Genomic DNA, 21,708 nt, shown 5'->3' on the forward strand with positions numbered 1-21,708 from the left:
TATCTGGATTTTAGCAAAGCTTTTGATAAAGTTCCACATGAAAGGTTAGTAAGGAAGGTTCAGTCACTAGGGATTAATAGAAAAATAGTAAGATGGGTAAGAAGTGGCTGCAGGAGCGACAGCAGAGAGTCATGGTGGACAACTGTCTGTCAGGATGGAAGCCTGTGATGAGCGACGTACCTCAAGGATCGGTGCTAGGTCCCCTGTTGTTCACAATTTATATTAATGATTTGGATGATGGGGTGGTTAACTGGGTAAGTAAATACGCAGACAATATGAAAATAGGGGGAGTGGTGGATACCGAGGAAGGTTTTCAGGGATTACAGAGGGATTTGGTTTGTCTGGAGAGTTGGGCTGAAAGATAGCAGATGGAATTTAATGTAGAGAAGTGTGAGGTACTTCATTTTGGTAAAAATAATTGAAATAGGACATATGTAGTAAAGGGGAGGACAATGGGGAATGCACAAGTACAAAGAGATCTTGGAATTATGGTGCAGGGTTCCTTGAAGGTGGATTCTCATGTTGACAGAGTGGTTAAGAAGGCATTTGGTACGCTGGCCTTCATAAATCATAGCATAGAGTATAGGAGCTGGGAAGTGATGTTGCGACTGTTTAACCCGTTGGTGAAGCCAGGTTTGGAGTATTGTGTTCAGTTCTGGTCTCCATATTATAGGAGGGATATAGATAAGGTGGAGAGGGTGCAGAGAAGATTTACAAGGATGTTGTCTGGCTTAAAATACCTAGAGTACAGAGAAGGATTGAAGAGGTTAGGACTTTATTCATTGGAATGTAGACGGTTGAGAAGGGATTTGATTTGTTTAAAATTATGAAGGGAATAGATAGACTAGATGCAAGTAGACTCTTCCCCCTGAGAGCAGGGGAGGTTGAAACAAGAGGACACAAATTGAGGGTAGGGAGGCAGAATTTTAGGAGAAATATTAGAGGATATTAGAAATATTAGTGGTGGCTGAATGGAATAATCTGCTGGAGGAAATAGTTGAGGCAGAGTCAATTCTTTCATTTAAGAGGAGGTTGAATATATACATGGGTTGGAGGGTTATGGGTGGAGAATAGGCGGGGAGATCTCATGGAGTTGTTTGAGTGAATCAGCAAGGATTTGAAGGGCTGAGATGGCCTGTTCCCATGCCATAAACTGTTATATGGTTATATCTCTTTTGCACTCTCTCTCTATTCTGTTGATATCTTTCCTATAATTCGGCGACCAAAACTGCACACAATATTCCAAATTTGGCCCTCTACAACTTCAACATGCATCCCAACTCCTGTGTTCAACACTCTGATTTATGAAGGCCAACATAACAAATGCTCTCTTCACCCTATCTACATACAACTCCACTTTCAGGGAATTATGTATCAGAATTCCTAAATCCCTTTGTTCGACGGCCCTCCTCGATGACCCGCCATTTAACATGTATAACCTTTTGCTGATTAGTCTTCGCAAAACGTAGCACCTCACACTCAGTATTAAACTCCATCTGCCATCTTCCAGCCCACTCTTCTAACTGTCCTATATCCCACTGCAAGCTTTGAAAACCTTCTTCACTGTCCACAACACCTCCAATCTTCATATTATCTACATATGTACTAATCCAATATACCACACTTTCATCCAGATCATTAATATATACGACGAACAACAATAGACCCTGTACTGATTCCTGAGGGAAATCCACTAGTCACCAGCCTCCAATTTGACAATTTTCCACCACTACTCTCTGGCATCTCCCATCCAACCATTGTTGAATCCATTTCACTATTTCAACATTAATACCTAATGCTTGAATCTTCATAACTAACTTCTTTGACGGAATCTTGTCAAAAGCCTTACTAAAGTCCATATGGACAACATCCACAGCCTTCCCCTCGTCAATCTTTTTAGGAACCTCCTCAAAAAACCTCCTTCTTCTTAACCAGATCCTCAAAATCCCTGTTAACTTTGCCTTTAGTCTGGTAGGAACATCCAAGTACAAGCTTAACAGAAAACAACCTGTCCTAACCCACATTTGCCAGATCCTTTCTGATTCCATCAAAATTAGGCTTTCACCAATTTATAATCTCACCCTGAAGACCAATTCTATCCCTTTCCATAGTTATATTGAAACTAAAGGCATTATGATCACTGGACCCAAAATGCTCCCCCCCACACTTGTATCACCTGTCCTGTCTTATCCAATATTGCATTCTCTCTTGTTGGTTCCTCCATACATATTGATTTAGACATATTGAGATAGACAACAGACTCGCCAAGGCAAATAGCGCCTTTGGAAGACTACACAAAAGAGTCTGGAAAAACAACCAACTGAAAAACCTCACAAAGATTAGCGTATACAGAGCCGTTGTCATACCCACACTCCTGTTCAGCTCCGAATCATGGGTCCTCTACCGGCATCACCTACGGCTCCTAGAACGCTTCCACCAGCGTTGTCTCCGCTCCATCCTCAACATTCATTGGAGCGACTTCATCACCAACATCGAAGTACTCGAGATGGCAGAGGCCGACAGCATCGAATCCACGCTGCTGAAGATCCAACTGCGCTGGGTAGGTCACGTCTCCAGAATGGAGGACCATCGCCTTCCCAAGATCGTGTTATATGGCGAGCTTTCCACTGGCCACCGAGACAGAGGTGCACCAAAGAAGAGGCACAAGGACTGCCTAAAGAAATCTCTTGGTGCCTGCCACATTGACCACTGCCAGTGGGCTGATATCGCCTCAAACCGTGCATCTTGGCGCCTCACAGTTCGGCGGGCAGCAACCTCTTTTGATGAAGACTGCAGAGCCCACCTCACTGACAAAAGATAAAGGAGGAAAAACCCAACACCCAACCCCAACCAACCAATTTTCCCTTGCTACCACTGCAACCGTGTCTGCCTGTCCCGCATCGGACTTGTCAGCCACAAACGAGCCTGCAGCTGACGTGGACATTACCCCTCCATAAATCTTCATCCGCGAAGCCAAGCCAAAAGATTGATTTAGAAAACTTTCTTGAACATATTTGACAAACACTAACTCATCTAGCCCTTTTACAGTACGGTTTGAATTCGGTGCTGCTTTTAAGGTCTGTGACCTGCATGGGTGCTCTGGCTTTCTCCCACATTCGGTTAATTAAATATAATTGGCATAAAGATTAATGGCCAGAATCGGCTTCTTCTGTGTTATAAATAAAATTTAAATTTAAATCCAGATTCTTTTCACTGTGATCAAACTTTCTCTTTCTGTCTTTGTCTGCAAGACTAACATCTTTTCCCTTAACCATTATCTGCTCTGGGGTTATGGTTTGCATCCCTCTGGAAATCTCGTTTGAACCCCCAGAGTATCCTAAGCAAATGGTCCCGCAAGGATATTGATCCCTCTCCAGTTCAGATACAAACCGTCCTGCCAGTACCTTTGATCTGAGGCCCCTCCTGCACCATCGCATTAGACAAGTGTTGAGCATAATTGTCCTCCTATTTCTAACCTCACTACCACATGGCATGGTCAGCAATCCTGAGATTAGTCCTTTCCTTTATCCTAGCATCTAATTACCTGAACTCACTTTGCAGGATCTCATCATCCTTCTGACCCACATCACTGGTCCCTACACACACCACGATATCTGGCTGTTCACCCTTCCACTTGAAAATGCTATGGACTTGATTTAAGATATCCCTGATTCTGGCACCAACCATGACAGCTCACCTCTTCTTCTTCGCCTGCCCTTCTATACCAAAGGGCCAAATTCCTTGCCAGACCTGCCCAATGTGGTTTGCCCTGGAAGGCTGTCTGCCTCAACAGCATCCAAAACAGTCGATTTAGTGTTGTGGGGAATAGCCCAGGGTACCCAGCATCCTGCATTTCTGTATTTTCTTCAAATTTCTTATCTGCTCCAAAACATTCTTGGGTCCGATCCCCTGGAAAATGAGTTTCCATGCTCCTGAACACCATCTTGGCAGCTGCTTGGTTTCATTTCTTGCCCATGAATGAAGATTCTTGACAGGTCACAAAGAACAATCTGCTGGAGGGTTCCAACCTGAACCCTCCACTGCCACGTGGCTAATTGACCCATTGAGTTCATTGAGGGGTTTTTTGCGCCAGATTGCACAATCTGCAATCTCATGAGTGTCTTCTTGAATAACCATAACCATACAATAATTACAGCATGGAAACAGGCCATTTCGGCCCTTCTAGTCCACCCCGAACCAAGTATTCTCCTCTAGTCCCACCTACTTGCCCATAACCCTCCATTCCCCTCCCATCCATAGACCTATCCAATTTTTCCTTACATGACAAAATGGACCCTGCCACCAGTACTTCTCCCAGAAGCTCATACCACACAACCACCTCTCTCTGAGTGAAGAAGATCCTCCTCATGTTACTTCTAAACTTTTGCCCTTTAACTCTTAACCTCTTCTTTCAATCTCTCCTACCCTCAAGGAAAAAAGCCTATTCACATCAAGTCTATCTATCCCCTCATAATCTTAAATACCTCTATCAAATCCCCCCTCAACCTTCTATGCTCCAAAGAATAAAGACCTAATCTGCTCAATCTTTCTTTGAAATCTAGATTCTGAAACCCAGGAAACACTTCGTAAATCTCTGCACTCTCTCTACATTGTTGGTATCCTTCCTAGAATTCGGTGACCAGAAATACACACACTATTCCAAATTTGACCTCACCAATGCCTCGAACAGTCTCAACATCACCTCCCAACTCCTGTATTCTATGCATTGATTTATAAAGGCCAGCATACCAAAAGCCTTCTTCACCACCCTGTCAACATGAGATTCTATCTTTAGGGAACGATGAACCGTTATTCCTAGATCTTTCTGCTCCACTGCATTCCTCAATGCCCTCCCATTTACTATGTATGTCCTGTTTTCATTATTGCTTCCAAATGAAGAACTTCACACTTCTCAGCATTAAACTCCATCTGCCATCTTTCAGCCCACTTTTCAAGCAGTCCAAATCCTCCTGCAATCTTTGAAAACCTTCTTCATTATCCATAATTCCTCCTATTTTAGTATCATCTGCATATTTACTAATCCAATTTATCATCCCATCATCCAGATCATTAATGTAAATGACAAACAGCAAGGGACCCGAAACAGATCCCAAGGCACACTGCTTGTCACCGGTCTCCAGCCTGACAAACAGTTATCCATTACGACTCTCTGGCATCTCCCTTCCAGCCACTGTTGAATCCATTTGACTATCTCAAAATTAATACCTAGTGACTGAACGTTCCTAACTAACCTTCCATGCAGAACCTTATAGAGGATCTTACTGGTCCATATAGACAACATCTACTGCTCTACCTTCATAAACATTCCTAGTCACCTCCTCAAAAAATTCAACTCAAACGTGACCTTCCACGCACAAACTCGTGTTGGGTTTTCCTGATCAGACCCTGTCTCTCCAGATACTTATATATATTATCTCTAAGAATGTTTTCCATTAACTTGACTATCACAGATGTCAAACTTACAGGCCTCTAATTGCTAGGCTTGCTCCTCTAACCCTTTTTAAACAATGACCACATTAGCAATATGCCAATCCTCCCGCACTATACCCAACTCGAGTGACATTTGAAAATTCACTATCAGAGCCACTGATATTTCCTCACTAACTTCTCTCAGGGTCCTGGGGAGAATCCCGTCAGGAGCTGGAGACTTATTCACCTTAATATACTTCAAAAGCTCCAGTACTTCCTCTTCCTTACTCACTACAGTCTCCATAATTACCTTCTTTGCTTCCTTTACCCCACACAATTCAATATCCTTCTCCTGAGTGAATACCTAAGAAAATAACTTGTTCAATATCTCCCCCATCTCATTTGGCTTGACACATAGTTGTCCACTCTGATTCTCTAAGGGACCAATTTTATCCCTCACTCTCCTTTTGCTATTTACATATTTTTGGAAACCTTTTGGATTTATTCCGTGCTGTAATTGTTATGTTATATGTTATGTTATTTTCACTCTGTTTGTTAAAGCCACCTCGTACCTTCTTTTAGCTTTTCTTATTTTTCTTAAGATTCTTTTTACATTCAATGTATTCTCCAAACATCTCACTTATTCCTTGTTTCTTATATTTATTGTAGGGCTCTCTCTCTTTTTAAACCAAGTTTGCAATATTCCTTGAAAAGCATGGCTCTCTCCAACTTTTGACCCTGCCTTTTAACCTAACAGGAACATAAAAGATTTTGTACCTTCAAAATCTCACCTTTATGTAATGGAGGATAAATATTGGGAGGAATTTGGTAAGATTAGTGGGTTACATACATACACACATTTTAAAACAGATCTTATTTGAAAGATTGAAGAATTCATATTCAAGAACATTGCAAAAACTATGGAGAATTTTATGCACATTTCACAAGTAGGTGCTAATTGAAATGACATCATGAAATGAATAGACCATTGTTTGGAGGAGACAAACTCTGTTTAAAAGTACCTACAGTGTACTCACAGAAAGATCACTCCTGGGTTTTGTTTATCTAAGACAACAGCTTGACCAAGAGAGGAGAACTCCTGTGGTTTGCTGGGGGGTTTTGCAAGTGAGAGTTACTTGGCTTTCTGGCAGTTGGAGAAAGAGAGAGAGAAAAGACAAGTTCAACAAGCTCTCTCAGCTACTGTGAATGACACCGAAAGCAGCTGAAAGGTGCAAGCCAGGAAAAGCTGGTTGGAAACAGAAAGCTCCAGAGTGGTGGATGGCTGGAAGTGCTATCTGCCTGATGTTTCTCTTGGAATAAGTGGAACAGAAAGGAACTCTGTAATAGCCTGAAAGAAAGAGGTTACCAATCTGGAGAACCCTGATGGGACAAGTTTCATCAGCTAGACACTGAGGTGACTAATGGTGGTACCTCAGTTGTGGAAATCCTGGAACAACAAATCTCTCTCTGTAAACCCTACAAGAACCAAAGCCTGGTGAACTTTATACATGTTAAATTCTGTGCACAGTATAAGAATTGCCTGCAACCAGAGAACTTGGAAGAAGGAGAAGTAAGATTGAACTGTGAACCAAAGAACTTTTCTTAAATTTACACACACGTGTGCTTAGAATTAGAAGAGGGTTAATTTGGGTATAGAGATCAGTTAAAGTTTGATTCTGTTTTCATATTTAAAGTTAATTTAAAAACAACTTTTGTTTAAGTAACTACTTGTCTTGGTGAATGTCTATTGCTGCTGGGTTTTGGGGTCCTTTGGGCCTGTAATATTTAAAAGACCTCCATTTCTCTACTACATCCTTCCCATAAAACAAATTGTCCCAACCCACTCCTTGTAAATCCATTCGCATCTCCCCAAATCTACCTTTTCCCCACTTGAAAACCTCAACCCTGGGCCCTGACCCATCTCTTTCCATAATTACACTGAAGCTAATGGCACCATGATCACTGGACCCGAAATACTCCCCAACACATACCTGTCACCTGACCTACCTCATTCCCCAACAGTAGATCCAACACTGACCCTTCTTTAGTCAGTACCTCTACGTATTGCTGTAAAAAACTATCCTGCACACATTTTACAAACTCCAACCCATCCAGCCCTTTCACAGAATGGGTTTCCCAATCTATATTTGGAAAATTAAAATCTCCCACTAACACAACACTGTGCTTATTATAAATATCTGCGATCTCCCTACAAATTTGCTCCTCGAGTTTTCATTCCCCAATAGGTGGTCTATAATACACCCCTGTAAGTGTGACGACCCCTTTCCCATTCCTCAATTCCACCCATACAGCCTCCCTGGATTAGCCTCTAATCTATCCTCCCGAAACACCACTGTAATATTTTCCCTGACAAGCAATGCTACACCACCCCCTCTTGCCCCTCCAATTCTGTCACACTTAAAGCAACAAAATCCAGGAATTATTTAGCTGACAATCACATCGCTCCTGCAACCATGTTTCACTAATTGCTACCACGTGATACTGCCAAGTGTCCATCCACACCCTCAGCTCATCCACCTTCCTTACAATTCTCCTAGCATTAAAGTATATGCATTTCAGAGATTTCCCACTACTTATTCTGATTGCCCCTATCTTTACAAACAACTATTATGTTCCTTTTCTATCATCTCCCCTCCATCTTCGTACAGAGTATCATCTTTCTCAATCTCTTGCCTATCTACCCCCAAACTTTGTCTACAAGCTTTCTCTGTTTGCAATCTAACCTTCTCCTTACTGTTCTCCTTCATTGGGTTCCTTCCCCCCAACTATTCTAGTTTAAAGTCTCCTGAGCAGCCTTAGCAAATATCCCCACCAGGATCCTGGTCCCCCTGGAATTCAAGTGCAACCCGTCCATTCTGTACAGGTCCCACCTCCCCCATAAAAGGTCCCAGTGATCCAGAAACGAATCCCTGCCCCTTGCTCCATCCCTTCAGCCACACATTCAGCCCCCACCTCATTCAGTTCCTGCTCTCACTGTCGCGTGGTGCAGGCAGTAATCCCAAGATGACTCCCTCCGCAGTCCTTCTTTTCAGTTCCTTTTACCCCAATAGAATGAGTGAGCAGGCTGGTCTTGGGAGAGAAGCATTGCAAATCATACTGTGGCAAAATCCACATATACCTACCCTTTCTTCACATATTGATAAGCCAAATCTCTCAAACCAGGCCTGAAGATGGAAATTCGATGCCATGTTGTCTTCTGGCTGATGTCTCCTGCAATAATTCAGCAACACTTTTTATCAAATCATTGATCATGCTGAAATGATCAGTTCATCATGATGAGAGCCTTAGATTACATTCTTAATACCCAAGTTCTGTGGAAGAGCTACCCATTTAGACCAGGAGTGGCCAACCTTTTAATTTTTAATTTAGACATAAGGATGGTAACAGGCCATTTTTGGCCCACAAGTCCATGCTGCCCAATTAACCTACACCCCCGATATGTACTCGTGGGCCAATATGTGCTGTATGTCTAAATTAAAAATTAAAAGGTTGGCCACCTTTGATTTCGACCCTTGGAAATGATCTGGGCTGCTTCAGGCACAGATGAGCAGAATGGAATGGGAGGGAGGTTGTGCTCGTGGGTGAATGTGGCTGCCAGAAGGCAAAAGGTCAGAGTTTGTGGAGGATCTTGAGACTTCATAACCTGTGTTTTGGTGAAACAAGTGAATTTAATTTGGAAAGTGAGAGCTAATGAAGGGACTAAGGACTAAGGGCAGTAAAGACAACGTACTGAAGAAGGAAATCATAGTGGAACAACAGTAGTATAAAAGGCTAGAGGGAATCAACGTTTGGTGGGAAAGGAATCAGAATTTATTGTCATTGTAATGGAGGATTTAGACCAGCTTATGCAAGAAGGGATGCAATTGCATCAGAAGACATCATCTAAATTCCACCACGGGGCCCAGGATGCAGTTGAATCAGTAGACATTATCCAACTTCCACCATGAGGCCCATAAATCATTTGTTCAAAGAGATAAGATCTGAAGTAAACAACTTTTGGGTAATATAAGCCATTGTCCCACTGCTGAAGTTTGAGACATCTCTCAGCAAGAAGAAGAACTTCAAGAGTCCAGCTAACGTCCCGGTCGAGGGAGGTGGAGAAGCCGCTACCGCCCGCCCCGACAACCTACTACAATGTGCAGTCGTTGCCTCGCTTCGGCAGTTGGTCATGAACAAGTCACAAAGTTTGTTGTTTTGTGGCAGCGTCATAGCAGAAACATTCATATAAACCACCTTACAAAAATAAATAAAAATAGCACACAAGTCAAAGTACGGCAGTGTCTGTGGTTCATTGATCATTCAGGAATCCGATGGCAGTGGGGAAGAAGCTGCCCTTGTGCCACTGAATGCTCATCTTTAGGCTCCTGTACCTCCTTCCTGATGGTAGCAGAGTGAAGAGGGCATGGTCTGGGCGGTGGGGGTCCTTGAGGAAAGAGGCTGCTTTCTTGAGACACTGCCTCTTGTAGATGTCCTTGATGGATTGGAGTCTGGTGCCCATGATGTCACTGGCCAAGTTAACATTCCTCTGGAGCTCTTTTTCTTGTCTTGAGCGTTGGCGCCTCTGTGCCAGAGAGTGATGTAACCAGCCAGAATGCTCTCCACTTCAGTGACATACCGAATTTCCTCAAACACCTCACAGAGTACAGTGGCTGACAAACCTCATTTGTAATTGCATCGACAAAGAGGCTCCAGGATAGATCCTCAGAGATGTTGGCACCCAGGAACTTGAAGATCAGAACAGAAAGACTCAGGAGCAGGAGTTGGCCATTGAGCTTGCTCCGCCATTCAGTAAGATCATGGCTGATCTGACTGTGAACTCAACTCCACTTACCCGCCTTTTTCTCTTAACCCTTAATTTACCTACTACGCAAAAAATCTACTTAACTGTGTGTCAAATTTATCAAATGTGACAGCCTCTCCTTCCTTTGGCAGAGAATCCCACAGATGCACCACTCTCTGGCAAAAGCAGGCCCTTTTTTTTTGAATATTTTATTTTTGTTTTTTCCAAAAATATACATAATAAAATCTTCAATAACACAATATATTAAACTTTTCTTACAAACAACAATTGAAAAAGAAAATCTCTCCCTCCTTCCCCCTCTTCTCTACATACAGATCGATGCACTGTCTGAGCTTACGTCTTTTACGTATATAGAATACAGTTGGGAAATCACTTTTGGGTATGTATAATATCAGCATTTATATTCATTACTGTTGATTGTATTTGAGCCCCAATGTAGTCCAGATATGGCTGCCAGATCTTTACAAAAGTGTCATATTTATTCTTTAAATTGTATGTGTCAACAAAAGATGCTCCACTTGCACCTATACCTCCTCCCTCACCATCATTCACCACCCAAACAAGCCTTCCAAGTGAACCAAAACTTCCCTTGTGAATCTCCAGGTGTCATCTACTGCATCTGGTGCTCCCATTGTGGTCTCTATCTCAGCGAGACTGGACACTGACTGGCAGATCATTTCATTGAGCACCTTGGCTCTGTCCACCACAATAGCGTGAATCTCCCAGTGATCACCCATTTCAATTTCCCACCCCACTTTCATGTTGACATGTCCGTCCATGGTCTCAAGCACTGCCCAACTGAGACCACCTACAAATTGGAGAAACAACACTCCATATTCTCTCTGGGCACCCTCCAACTGGATGGCATTATCATCAACTTCTGGTTTTCACCACTCTTCACCCCTATCACTATGTCTCCTTACCTCCAGCTACCCACCCATTCTCTCTCTTTTTCCCTCCCTCTGTCTCCGTTCCTCTGGTCTGTATACACAGAACTACCCCCTCCCTGATCAATTCTCTACTTTCCTCTCTTGCTCTCATCCATATCCTCTTGTGGCCTCTTGGCCATTGCCCCATGTTACTCCCCCTGCCCATTCTTCCCTCCTCCCCTCACCTTTTTATTCAGGGGCCTGCTGCTTTTCGCTCGTACCTTGACGAAGGGCTCCGGTCTGAAATGCTGGATGTTGCAAGACCTGCCGAGTTTCTTGAGCACTTTTGTGTATTTACCACAATCACAGCAACTGTAGACTTTCTTGCTTCACTCTATTTAATCGAGTAGTTCATGACAATGGTATTAATCAGGAAATTGGAGTTGTTTTTGCGAATAGATGCTCTCAGGTAAATGCAGATCAAAATATGGAAGTTGTTTAGGTATGATTTGCACAGGGCTCTGCAGAGGTTTGATCCACTGAGAGAAAATAGAACATTACAGCACAGGTCCTCTGCCCATGAAGTTGCGCTGACCTTTATACACCACGGGTACATGGATGGGAGAGGTACAGATGGCAATCGACTGGGTGCAGGTCAGTGGGACTAAGCAGAATGATTAGTTCAGCGCAGACTACAAGGGCCGAAGGGCCTGTTTCCTGTGCTGTATTGTTCTATGGTTCTAGCAATAACCAGCTTCTACTCAGCCACTGTAGAGTGGCAGAGCTGAGTGTCATCCAAAAATTTGGCACTAAGATCAGGGGAGTATATTTTTAGCAAAATCTCAAAAGAGAGGATGAGGGTATAAAGTGAACAGTTTTTGAGGACCAAATCCAGAGCTAATGCCAGCAGGTGAAAATACCACTGTTACCAGAGGTCTGATAACAATGATGGGACAGTTGGAGAGTTGACAGAGTGAGACTTAGAAAAGTGTGGAGTAGGAGGATACTGCAGATAGAAACAAGTGAACCAAGGTCATGGTTTAAGTCAAAATGGTGCTTAACCCGAATCTCATTAAACCAAAAGAGAATTGTAAAGCATTTGGTGTAGTATGTACTGTATTTAGATTCCCAACTTTTAACTTAATAATCTGTGACCCTCAGGTGGCCTTGAAATTCACTTAATCCAAACCCAGCAGACAAGCTGAAGCATTTGGTCATTACCTGATGCAAATGTGTCACTGTCTCCTGACCGCCACATTTCATTAGTGGCCAATGAGAAGATTGTTACAGGATTCTTCCCATCAATCTGTCGCATAACAGGATCCTGCCCAACTCGGCCAAGCAACTGAACTCGATTCAAGGCTGGGGAGAAAAAGAAAAACTGAAATTCAAAAAATCTACAACCAACTCCATCGCTAATGACAGAGTGCAAGCAAGGAATTCAAACGTGGGTTTTTGCAAGGACAAGGGAAGCAACTGCAATAAAAATAAACAGCCTAAACCCAAGCAAAAGGAGACAGAGGGAAAGGAATAAAGCAAGGGAGATGAGGGCAAGGAAAAAACAGTATTAAAAATGAGTTAATCTTTGGAGCAAACCCAGGAGTTGGAGGCAGGACCGTGAGACATGGCTACAGAACTCTCAGGATTAGAGAACTGAACATTGCAGGATGTCAATTTTGAGAAACAGTGCAGAGGCAAAAGAAATGGAGAGTAGCAACACGGTTAGCGCCACACGGTTACAATGCCAGTGACTCAGGTTCAAATCTTGCGCTGTCTCTAAGGAGTTGGTATGTTTTCACCATGTCTGTGTGGATTTCCTCCAGATGCTCCATTTCCTCCCACCTTCTAAAGTGGTACAGATTATGAGGTTAATTAGTCACATGGGTGTAATTAGGTGGTGTGGGCTTGTAGGCTGCAAGGGCCTGTTACTGTGCTGGATCTCTGAATTTAAAAATAGCTGCAGTGCTTGTTAGGGTCAAGGGAATAGAGTCAATACAGTTATGAATGAAAACAAGAACCGAATCGATTTTAAAAATATGGACAATTAAAACTAAAGAATACAGCACAAAACCTCACTTTTAAGCCTATTATGAGAGGACAGTCAGCGCCTGTTTCCCAGGCCAGGAATAGCAAACACCAGAGCACATCTGTACAAAGTGAAGGGAAGGAAGTTTAGGGAAGACATCAGGGGTAGGTTTTTCTTTATGCAGAGAGCTGTGGGTGCCTGGATTGCCTTGCCAGGGATGGTGGTGGAGGCTGAAACATTCGGGGTATTTAAGAGACTCTTTGACCCCACATGGATGGAAGAAAAATAAAGGATTACAGGGTAGGGAGGGTTTAGTATTTTTTTTAAGGAATATATGGGTTGGCACAACATCAAAGGCCAAAGGGCCTGTACTGTGCCGTAGTGTTCTATGTTCTACCCTATAGTAATATCAGGGATGAACAGCTTCAGTAACTCAGCAAAAACTATGTTCAAGAATGGACCCAAGCCAAGAAGCACTGCTGAGACTGACCGACAGGTTTGAAGCCACGTAGGCAGGCAGGATTGCCTAATGCCAAACCTATCCAGGAGGCAGAAGAATGTAAGGGGGAGGGTATTCCTATACTGAAATAAACTGTATAAAAGTTGGTTGAGCCCCAGTGTATGTGTGTATTCCCAGGGTAAGGGGAAGCACCCAACTTTGCATTGTTGTATAATAAATGTTCTTTGTTCTCAATTTTTGTCTCGAACAGTTTCTGTGGGGGTGCTTCTGTTTCTAACAACAACCTTGTTTTGGAACAATGCAGAATCCAGATCCGAATTTATTGTCATGAACATTTCACGGAATGTATTCCGCAGCAGTATCACAGGTGAAAATATTGCTATAAATTACATTTTCAAAAGAAGAGAATATGAGGTCGTATCTTTGCTTCGTTGAACATTCAGAAATCTGATCACAAGGTAAAGAGACAGAAGCAGGTCACTTGGCCAATTGAGTCTGTTCCATGACTCTGCACTCAACTGAACTATGCTCACACCTCGTTCCAATTTCCAGCCTTCTCCCCAGGTCCCTTGATACCCTTACAAATGAGATACTTATCCATTTCCTATTTAAGTTCTCCTCGTAATCTGGCCTTCACTGCCTTGTGCGGCTGTGAGTTCCACAGATCCATGACCCTCTGACGAAAGAAATTCTTCCTCCTCTATGAATAATTTCTAATTTTAAGACGATGACCCTTGTCCTCGATTCACCTATCAAGGTGTTGGAGACAGAAGTGCCTTTGCAGGGGTTGCTCGAGACAGGGGTTGAGAACAAGGAACATTTATTATACATTGAATGGTAGACAATTGAGGAGAGCAGAGCAACAAAGGGATTTGGGAGTTATGGTAAATAGTACCCTCAAAGTTGATACTCGGGTAGATAGAGTGGTGAAGAAGGCATTTGGAATGTTGGCCTTCATAAATCGGAGTATTGAATTCAAGAGTTGGGATGTTATGATGAAATTGTACAAAGCATTGGTGAGGCCAAGTTTGGAATACTGTGTGCAGTTTTGGTCACCAAATTATAGGAAGGATTTAAACAAAATAGAGAGAGTGCAGAGAAAGTTCACGAGAATGTTGACAGGATGTCAGGGTTTGAGTTACAGAGAAAGGTTGAGCAGCCTGGGGCTTTTTTCTCTGGAGTGTAGAAGATTGAGGGGCGATTTGATGGAGGTGTTCAAGATTTTAAAAGGGACAGAGTCAACGTGGTTAGGCTTTTTCAATTAAGAGTGGGGGATATTCAAACCAGAGGCCATGGTTTGAGTTGAATGGGGAAAATTATATGGGGAATATGAGGGGGAAATTTCTTCACGCAAAGGGTGGTTGGGATGTGGAATAAGCTTTCGGCGGAGGTGGTTGAAGCAGGGACGTTATTTTCATTTAAGGAAAGACTGGATGATGACATGGAGGGGAGAGTATTGGAGGGTATGGACCAGGTGCTGGTCAGAGGAACTAGGAGGGTGGGGATTTGTACTGGCATGGACTAGTAGGGCCACACTGGCCTGTTCTGTACTGTATATGGTTATATGGTCATTTCACGGGCTACAGCCACACAGTGAACAAGGCATCTGGAAGAGAAGAGCATTGAACCAGTGGAGATTGCAGAGATGGACCAAGAAGGCAGAAAAGGAGCTCTGTGACAGTTTGGAATTGGTGAACTTGGCTCAAGGACATGGCTGTGATTTTTTTTAAATTTAAATTTAGACATGCAGCACGGTAACAGGCTCTTCTGGCCCATGAGCCTGTGCCACCGAATTACACCCAATTAACCTACAAACCCTATAGATTTTGAGGGTGGGAGGAAACCGGAGCACCCAGAAGAAACCCTCGCAGACACGGAGAGAACATACAAACTCCTTACAGACGGTGCTGGATTCGAACCCCGGTCCCCATTGCTGGCGCTGGAACAGCATTGTGTTAATCGCTGCACCCACTGTGCTGCTCTGAATGGATTTGTTTCAGTGATCACTGACTTTATTGAGAAATGGGTAGTCCACCAAGTCGATCCAAGTGAATCTAAATCAGAAGCCATGGGTGATCCAAGAAATCCACAAACTTGTGAAGATCAGATCTGGACATTCGCATCAGGTGATTCAGAAATCTACAAGAACAGGGACAGCCTCTGTAAAACCATTGACATCACAGAGACAATTCCAGACCAAGCTGGGGTCTTACAGCTGTGGCAGGACATGCATGCCATCACATCTGATAGGGCAAAGGAAGGCAGTCTCATTAACTGTGATAAATTTCTCTTGGACAAGCTCAATATTTTCCATTTCAAAGTGAGCAAGAGAAGGCAATGCATAACCCTCGTGTGGTCCCACAGCCCCTGGCGAGAGTGTGCTCCTAGTCTTTGAGGCTAATATGACTAGAACCTTCAGGAGGGTGAATTGTTAAAAAACATCCAGCCCGTTCAGTGTACCTGCAATGTCCTCAAAACGTGTATGAGCTAACTGGGGAGTTTTTATGGACATTTTCAACCTCTGGCCACAATAGTCAGAGGTCCCCAACTGCTTCAAAAGGCCTTCCATCATTCCAGTGCCCAAGAAGAACAAGGTGACCTGCCTCAGGACTATCGGCTGGTGGCACTGACCTCTACGATATTGAAGTGCTTTAAGAAGTTGGTTATGAGGCAGGACAACCATTTCAGGGAAGACCCGAATCCACTTCAGTTTTCCTATTGCTACAACAGTGATTGGCAGACACCATCTTGTTGGTCCTCTACGCCAAATCACTCGGACCACGAGAACACCTTTGTCAGGCTGACAATCATTCACTACAGCTTAGTGTTCAACACCATCATCATACCAGCAAAACCCATGACCAAGCTAAAGGAATAGGGACTCTGTTTCTCCTTCCACAACTGAATCCTTGACTTCTTTATCAGCGTGGATGAGCACTTTCACCTACTCCTTGCTGACCATCAACACAGGGGCTTCATACCCTACTCGATTCCATAGAACAATGCAGAAGAGAAACAGGCTCTTCACCCCATTCAGTCTTTACTGCCTTGTCCCACTGACATGCATCCAGTCCATATCCCCCCATACCCCTGCCATCCACGTATCTGTCCAAATTTTTCTTAAATGTTAAATTGTTAAAATTAAGCCCACATTCACAACTTCAGCTGGCAGCTCGTCCTACCGCGCATAAAGCAATGTTGACCATCCCTGATTATCCAAATATTTGTATATTTGATCTGATAGAACACCTTCCAATAACTTGACTTCTACTGATGTCAGGTTCAATGGCCTATAATTTCCAAGGATATTTTTGCAGCCTTTTTTAAACAACGGAACAACATGAGCTACCCTTCAATCCTCCGCCATCTCATCCGTGGCTAAGGACATTTTAATATATCTGCCAGGGCTCCTGCAATTTTGACACTGGACTCCCTAAAGGTCCAAGGGAAGGTCCCTTGTCAGGACCAAGGGATTTATCCACCCTTATTGAGAGGGGACTTGATAGAGAGGGGACTTGATAGAGGTGTTTAAGATTTTAAAAGGGACAGACAGAGTAAATGTGGATAGGCTTTTTCAATTAAGGGGGAGATTCAAACTAGAGGACATGGTTTAAGATTGAAGGGGGAAAATTATAAGGGGAACATGAGGAGAAATTTCTTGACGCAGAGGGTGGTGGGGATGTGGAATGAGCTTCCGACAGACGTGGTCGAGGCGGGATCATTGGTTACATTTAAGGAAAGACTGGATCGTTACATGGATAGGAGGGGACTAGAGGGGTATGGACCGGGTGCTGGTCAGTGGGACTAGGAGGGTGGGGATTTGTTACGGCATGGACGAGTAGGGCTGAACTGGCCTGTTCTGTGCTGTAAGTGGTTATATGGTTATTTTTATTTTTAGACGTACATGATAACTGTCCCTTCTGACTCATGAGTCAGTTCACCCCAAATACACTGATTACCCTACAAAACCCAAATGTTTAAGAAGGGTGGGAGGAAACCAGAGCCCCCAAGGAAAATCCACACAGACACAGGGAGAACATACAAACTCCTTACAGAGAGCACGGGATTTAAACATCATTGCGCTAACTGCTACACTAACTGTGCCACTCTGTAAAACAGCAAGCACCTCTGTATACTGTACATTCCATGACTTCACTGCTTGTTTGCCTCACTTCCCTGGACTCTGTGCCAGTTTCCTGAGGAAAATAAGATGCAAAAAAAACATTTATTATCTCCCCATCTCGTCAACCTCCACACAAACCCGACCACCTCTGATTTTCAAGGGGACCCATTTTGTCCCTCACTATCCTTTTCCTCTTAATATCCCTGTAGAATCCCTTTGGATATTCTTTCACTTTTGTCTCTTCTTTTAGCTCTTCTTCTAGCTTTTCTTGCATTTTTTTACACTCCTCAAATGCCTTATTTGCTCCTTATTGCCTATTCCTGTTAAACAATATTCCTTGAAAACCAAAGTTCCTTATGCCTGTTATCTTTGCCTTTAATCCTGACAGGAACATACAAACTCAGATGACCCATGACTGGGTCCCTTGTTTATCATTTATATTAATGATTTAGAGAAGGGTGTGGTTAACTGGGTAAGCAAATATGCAGATGATAAGAAAATAGGGGGAGTGGTGGATAGTGAGGTAGGTTTTCTTGGATTACCGAAAGATTTGGTTTGTTTGGAAGAGTGGGCTGAAATGTAGACAAGTGCAAGGTGCTGCATTTCAGTAAAAATAACCAGAATAGAACATATGCAGTTAAGGGGAGGGCATTGAGGTATGCAGAGGAACAGAGGGACCTGGGGATTATGGTACAGAGTTCACTGAAGGTGGATTCCCATGTGGACAGGGTAGTTAAGAAGGCATATGGTATGCTGGCCTTCATAAATCATACTATAGGGTACAGGAGCTGGGAAGTGATGCTGCGGCTGTTTAAGGCATTGGTGAGGCCAGGTTTGGAGTACTGTGCTCAATCTGGTCTACAAATTATAGAAAGGATATAGATAAGGTGGAGAGGGTGCATAGAAGATTTACAAGGATTTTGCCTGGCTTATAACATCTGGATTACAGGGAGAGATTAAGGAGACTGGGACTTTATTCACTGGAACATAGACGGCTGAGAGGGGAATTAATAGAGGTATTTAAAATTATGAAAGGAATAGATAGACTAGACATAAACAGACTCTTTCCCCTGAGGGCAGTGGAGGTTGGAACGAGAGGGCATGAATTAAGGGTAAGGGGGCAAAACTTTAGGATAAATATTAGAGGATGCTTTTTCACTCAGCGAGTGGTGGCAGAATGGAATGATCTTCCAAAAGAGATAGTTGCAGCAGGGTCCCTTCTGTCATTTAAGAGAAGGTTGGATGTGTAAATGGAGGTGAGAGGGTTGAAGGGTTATGGGCGGAGAGCAGGAGGGTTGAGCGAGTGGAGTTATTCAAGTGAACCGGTGCGGTCTTGAAAAGGGCTGCTGTAGCCTGTTTCCGCGCTGTGAACAGTAATAGGGTTAATCTGTGGTACAGTTTTAAAGAATTGTTCCCAATATTCTTGTATTTCTGGACATTCCCAAAGCATATGAATCAGGAAGCCTCAAATCTTTTGGTAGATAATATACAAAATTTATAATTGCTATTACATTTTGATATTTCAGATGATCAACATCCTTGGGTAAAAATGGAATTGAGTTTTCCAAGATATTTAGCATGTTGGCAGTTTTCGGTTCTTCATTACTCTCTCCTTTTTGAAATTTATGGACAACTCGATAATGAGACAGAGTGAGAATATGGGCCCAATTTAGGAAATGTTTCTCTTGCCAGCTATAATATAAAGAATCATCTTTTCAATCTTCTAACTTGGATGCAGGTTTTAGGAAATGGGTTGGATTGGGAATAAAAAGTTCTAAGGATCTATGTATTCGAGGCGATTTCATTTCATTGAACAATTAACAGTTAACAGTTAAATTCAACCTTCCAAATAGGCATTTTTTTTAGATATCTACAGATTTGGCATTTTATTTCATATAAATTCTCCTCGAATTCCTTGAACAGTCTCAACATCACCTCCCAATGCTTTAATTTATAAAGGCTAGCATACTAAAAGCCTTCTTCACCACCCTATCCATATGATTCTCCCTTCAGGGAACGATGAACCATTATTCCTAGATCTTTCTGCTTCACTGCATTTTTCAATGCCCTCCCATTTACTATGCATGTCCTGTTTTGATTTTCCCTTCCAGGCAGAAAACTTTCCTTCCACTACTACTCTCTGCTTTCTTCCTGCAAACCAATTCGGTATCCACAAAGCCAAGGTTCCACGGATCCCATGCCTCATAACTTTCTGAATGAGTCTCCCATGGGAACCTTATCAAATGCCTTAATAAAATCCATATACATCACCGCCCTACCCTCATCAATTTCCTGTTGCCTCCTCAAAAAAGTCAATTAAATTCGTGAGGCACTTCCTTCCCTTCACAAAGCCCTGCTGACTATCCTTGAGTAGACTGGTCATCTCCAAATGCTCATAGATCCTGTCCTTAAGAATCCTCTCCATTAGTTTGCACACCCTAACGTAAGACTCACTAGTCTATAATTCCCAGGATTCTCCCTATTACCTTTTTTAAACAAAGGGACTACATTTGCCATTCTCCAATCCTCTGGCACATCTCCTGAGGCCAAAGAGGAATCAAAGACCATAGCACTGTCCCAGCTATCTTTTCTCCCACTTCCCACAGCAACCTGGCCCCAGGGACTGATCAATCTTGATGTTTTTTTAAGAATATCCAACACTTCCGCTTCCTTAATCTCCACAAAGTCCAGCCCACCGGCCCGTTCAATTTCAACCTCACCATGATCAAGGTCCTTTTCTCTTGTGAATACTGATGAAAGTATTCATTTAGGACCTCCCCACCCTCATTCTCATCCTCCAATCCTCCAGTAACTCTCTTGTAGGCAAGGAGAACACAAAAATTGTCACCAAAGCCCCAGAAATCTTTTCCCTCATCTCCCATATCCCATACAACTTCAGGGAATTATCTGAATGCTTTTGAGAAGTTCCAGCAGTAATTCCTTCTTAACATTGACATGCTCTAACATGTCTTCATGTTCATCAAGGTCCCTCTCCCTGGTGACCAATGAAGCAAATGACCTCTCCTACATTCTCTGCCACCAAGCACGTCCTCCCCTTACTCTAGTCATCCTCCTGTTCTTTGCATATGTGTACACCTTTGGGCACTCCTTCATCCTACCTTGTCAAAGGGCAGTGTGATTGGTACAGTGGTTAGTGCAATGCCGTTCCAGCACCAGCCATCAGGACAGGGGTTTGAATCCTGCGCTGTATACAAAGAGTTTGTACGTTCTCCCTATGTCTGTACATTTTCCCCAGGGGCTCCAGTTTCGTCCCACTGTTCAAAATGTATTGGGCTGGGGGGGGGGGGGGGTGGTTGTAGGTTAATTGGGTGTACTTAGAGCACGGGCTCGTGGGCAGAAATGGCCTGTTACCATGCTATGTGTCTAAATTTAAATTTAAACATTCTCAAACCCCCTTTAGCTCTCTTAAATCCTTTCTAAAGTTGCTCCCTGGCTACCTTTTAATTCTTAGGAGCCCTGCCTGATTTTTGTTTCCATTGACCACCGCCAGTGGGCTGATATTGCCTCAAACCGTGCATCTTGGCGCCTCACAGTTCGGCGGGCAGCAACCTCCTTTGAAGAAGACCGCAGAGCCCACCTCACTGACAAAAGACAAAGGAGGAAAAACCCAACACCCAACCCCAACCAACCAATTTTCCCTTGCAACCACTGCAACCGTGTCTGCCTGTCCCGCATCGGACTTGTCAGCCACAAACGAGCCTGCAGCTGACGTGAACATTACCCCTCCATAAATCTTCCTCTGCGAAGCCAAGCCAAAGAAGAACTTCTAACTGCTCAACCTCTCGTCAACTATGGTTCCTCTACCCAACCATCTTTTTTCTCCGAGTGCGACAAACCTATTCACACTTGTGGCCCCTAAATTATAAAGGAAAGATGGTCTCATAAAAACTAACTGCAAAACTATCAGATCATCATTATTCCCTCAAATAATTCACTTATGACCATCAGGGGAGAAAC

At 43.2% G+C, this 21,708-nt stretch overlaps 1 protein-coding gene across 1 annotated transcript in view; it reads right to left on the minus strand.

The window, feature by feature from the left end:
• Positions 1–21,708, minus strand: part of ssbp1 (single-stranded DNA binding protein 1) — a 50,115-nt gene that overhangs the window by 9,937 nt on the left and 18,470 nt on the right. The window contains exons 5-6 of the mRNA XM_069912211.1: positions 12,343–12,483; positions 8,574–8,661 (exon numbers count right to left, since the gene is read on the minus strand). Coding sequence (XP_069768312.1) covers positions 8,574–8,661; positions 12,343–12,483 — 229 coding nt within the window. The remainder of the gene's footprint in view (positions 1–8,573; positions 8,662–12,342; positions 12,484–21,708) is intronic.

This window comes from Narcine bancroftii (genome assembly GCF_036971445.1).
Source record: "Narcine bancroftii isolate sNarBan1 chromosome 2 unlocalized genomic scaffold, sNarBan1.hap1 SUPER_2_unloc_2, whole genome shotgun sequence".
Taxonomy (NCBI): domain Eukaryota; kingdom Metazoa; phylum Chordata; class Chondrichthyes; order Torpediniformes; family Narcinidae; genus Narcine; species Narcine bancroftii.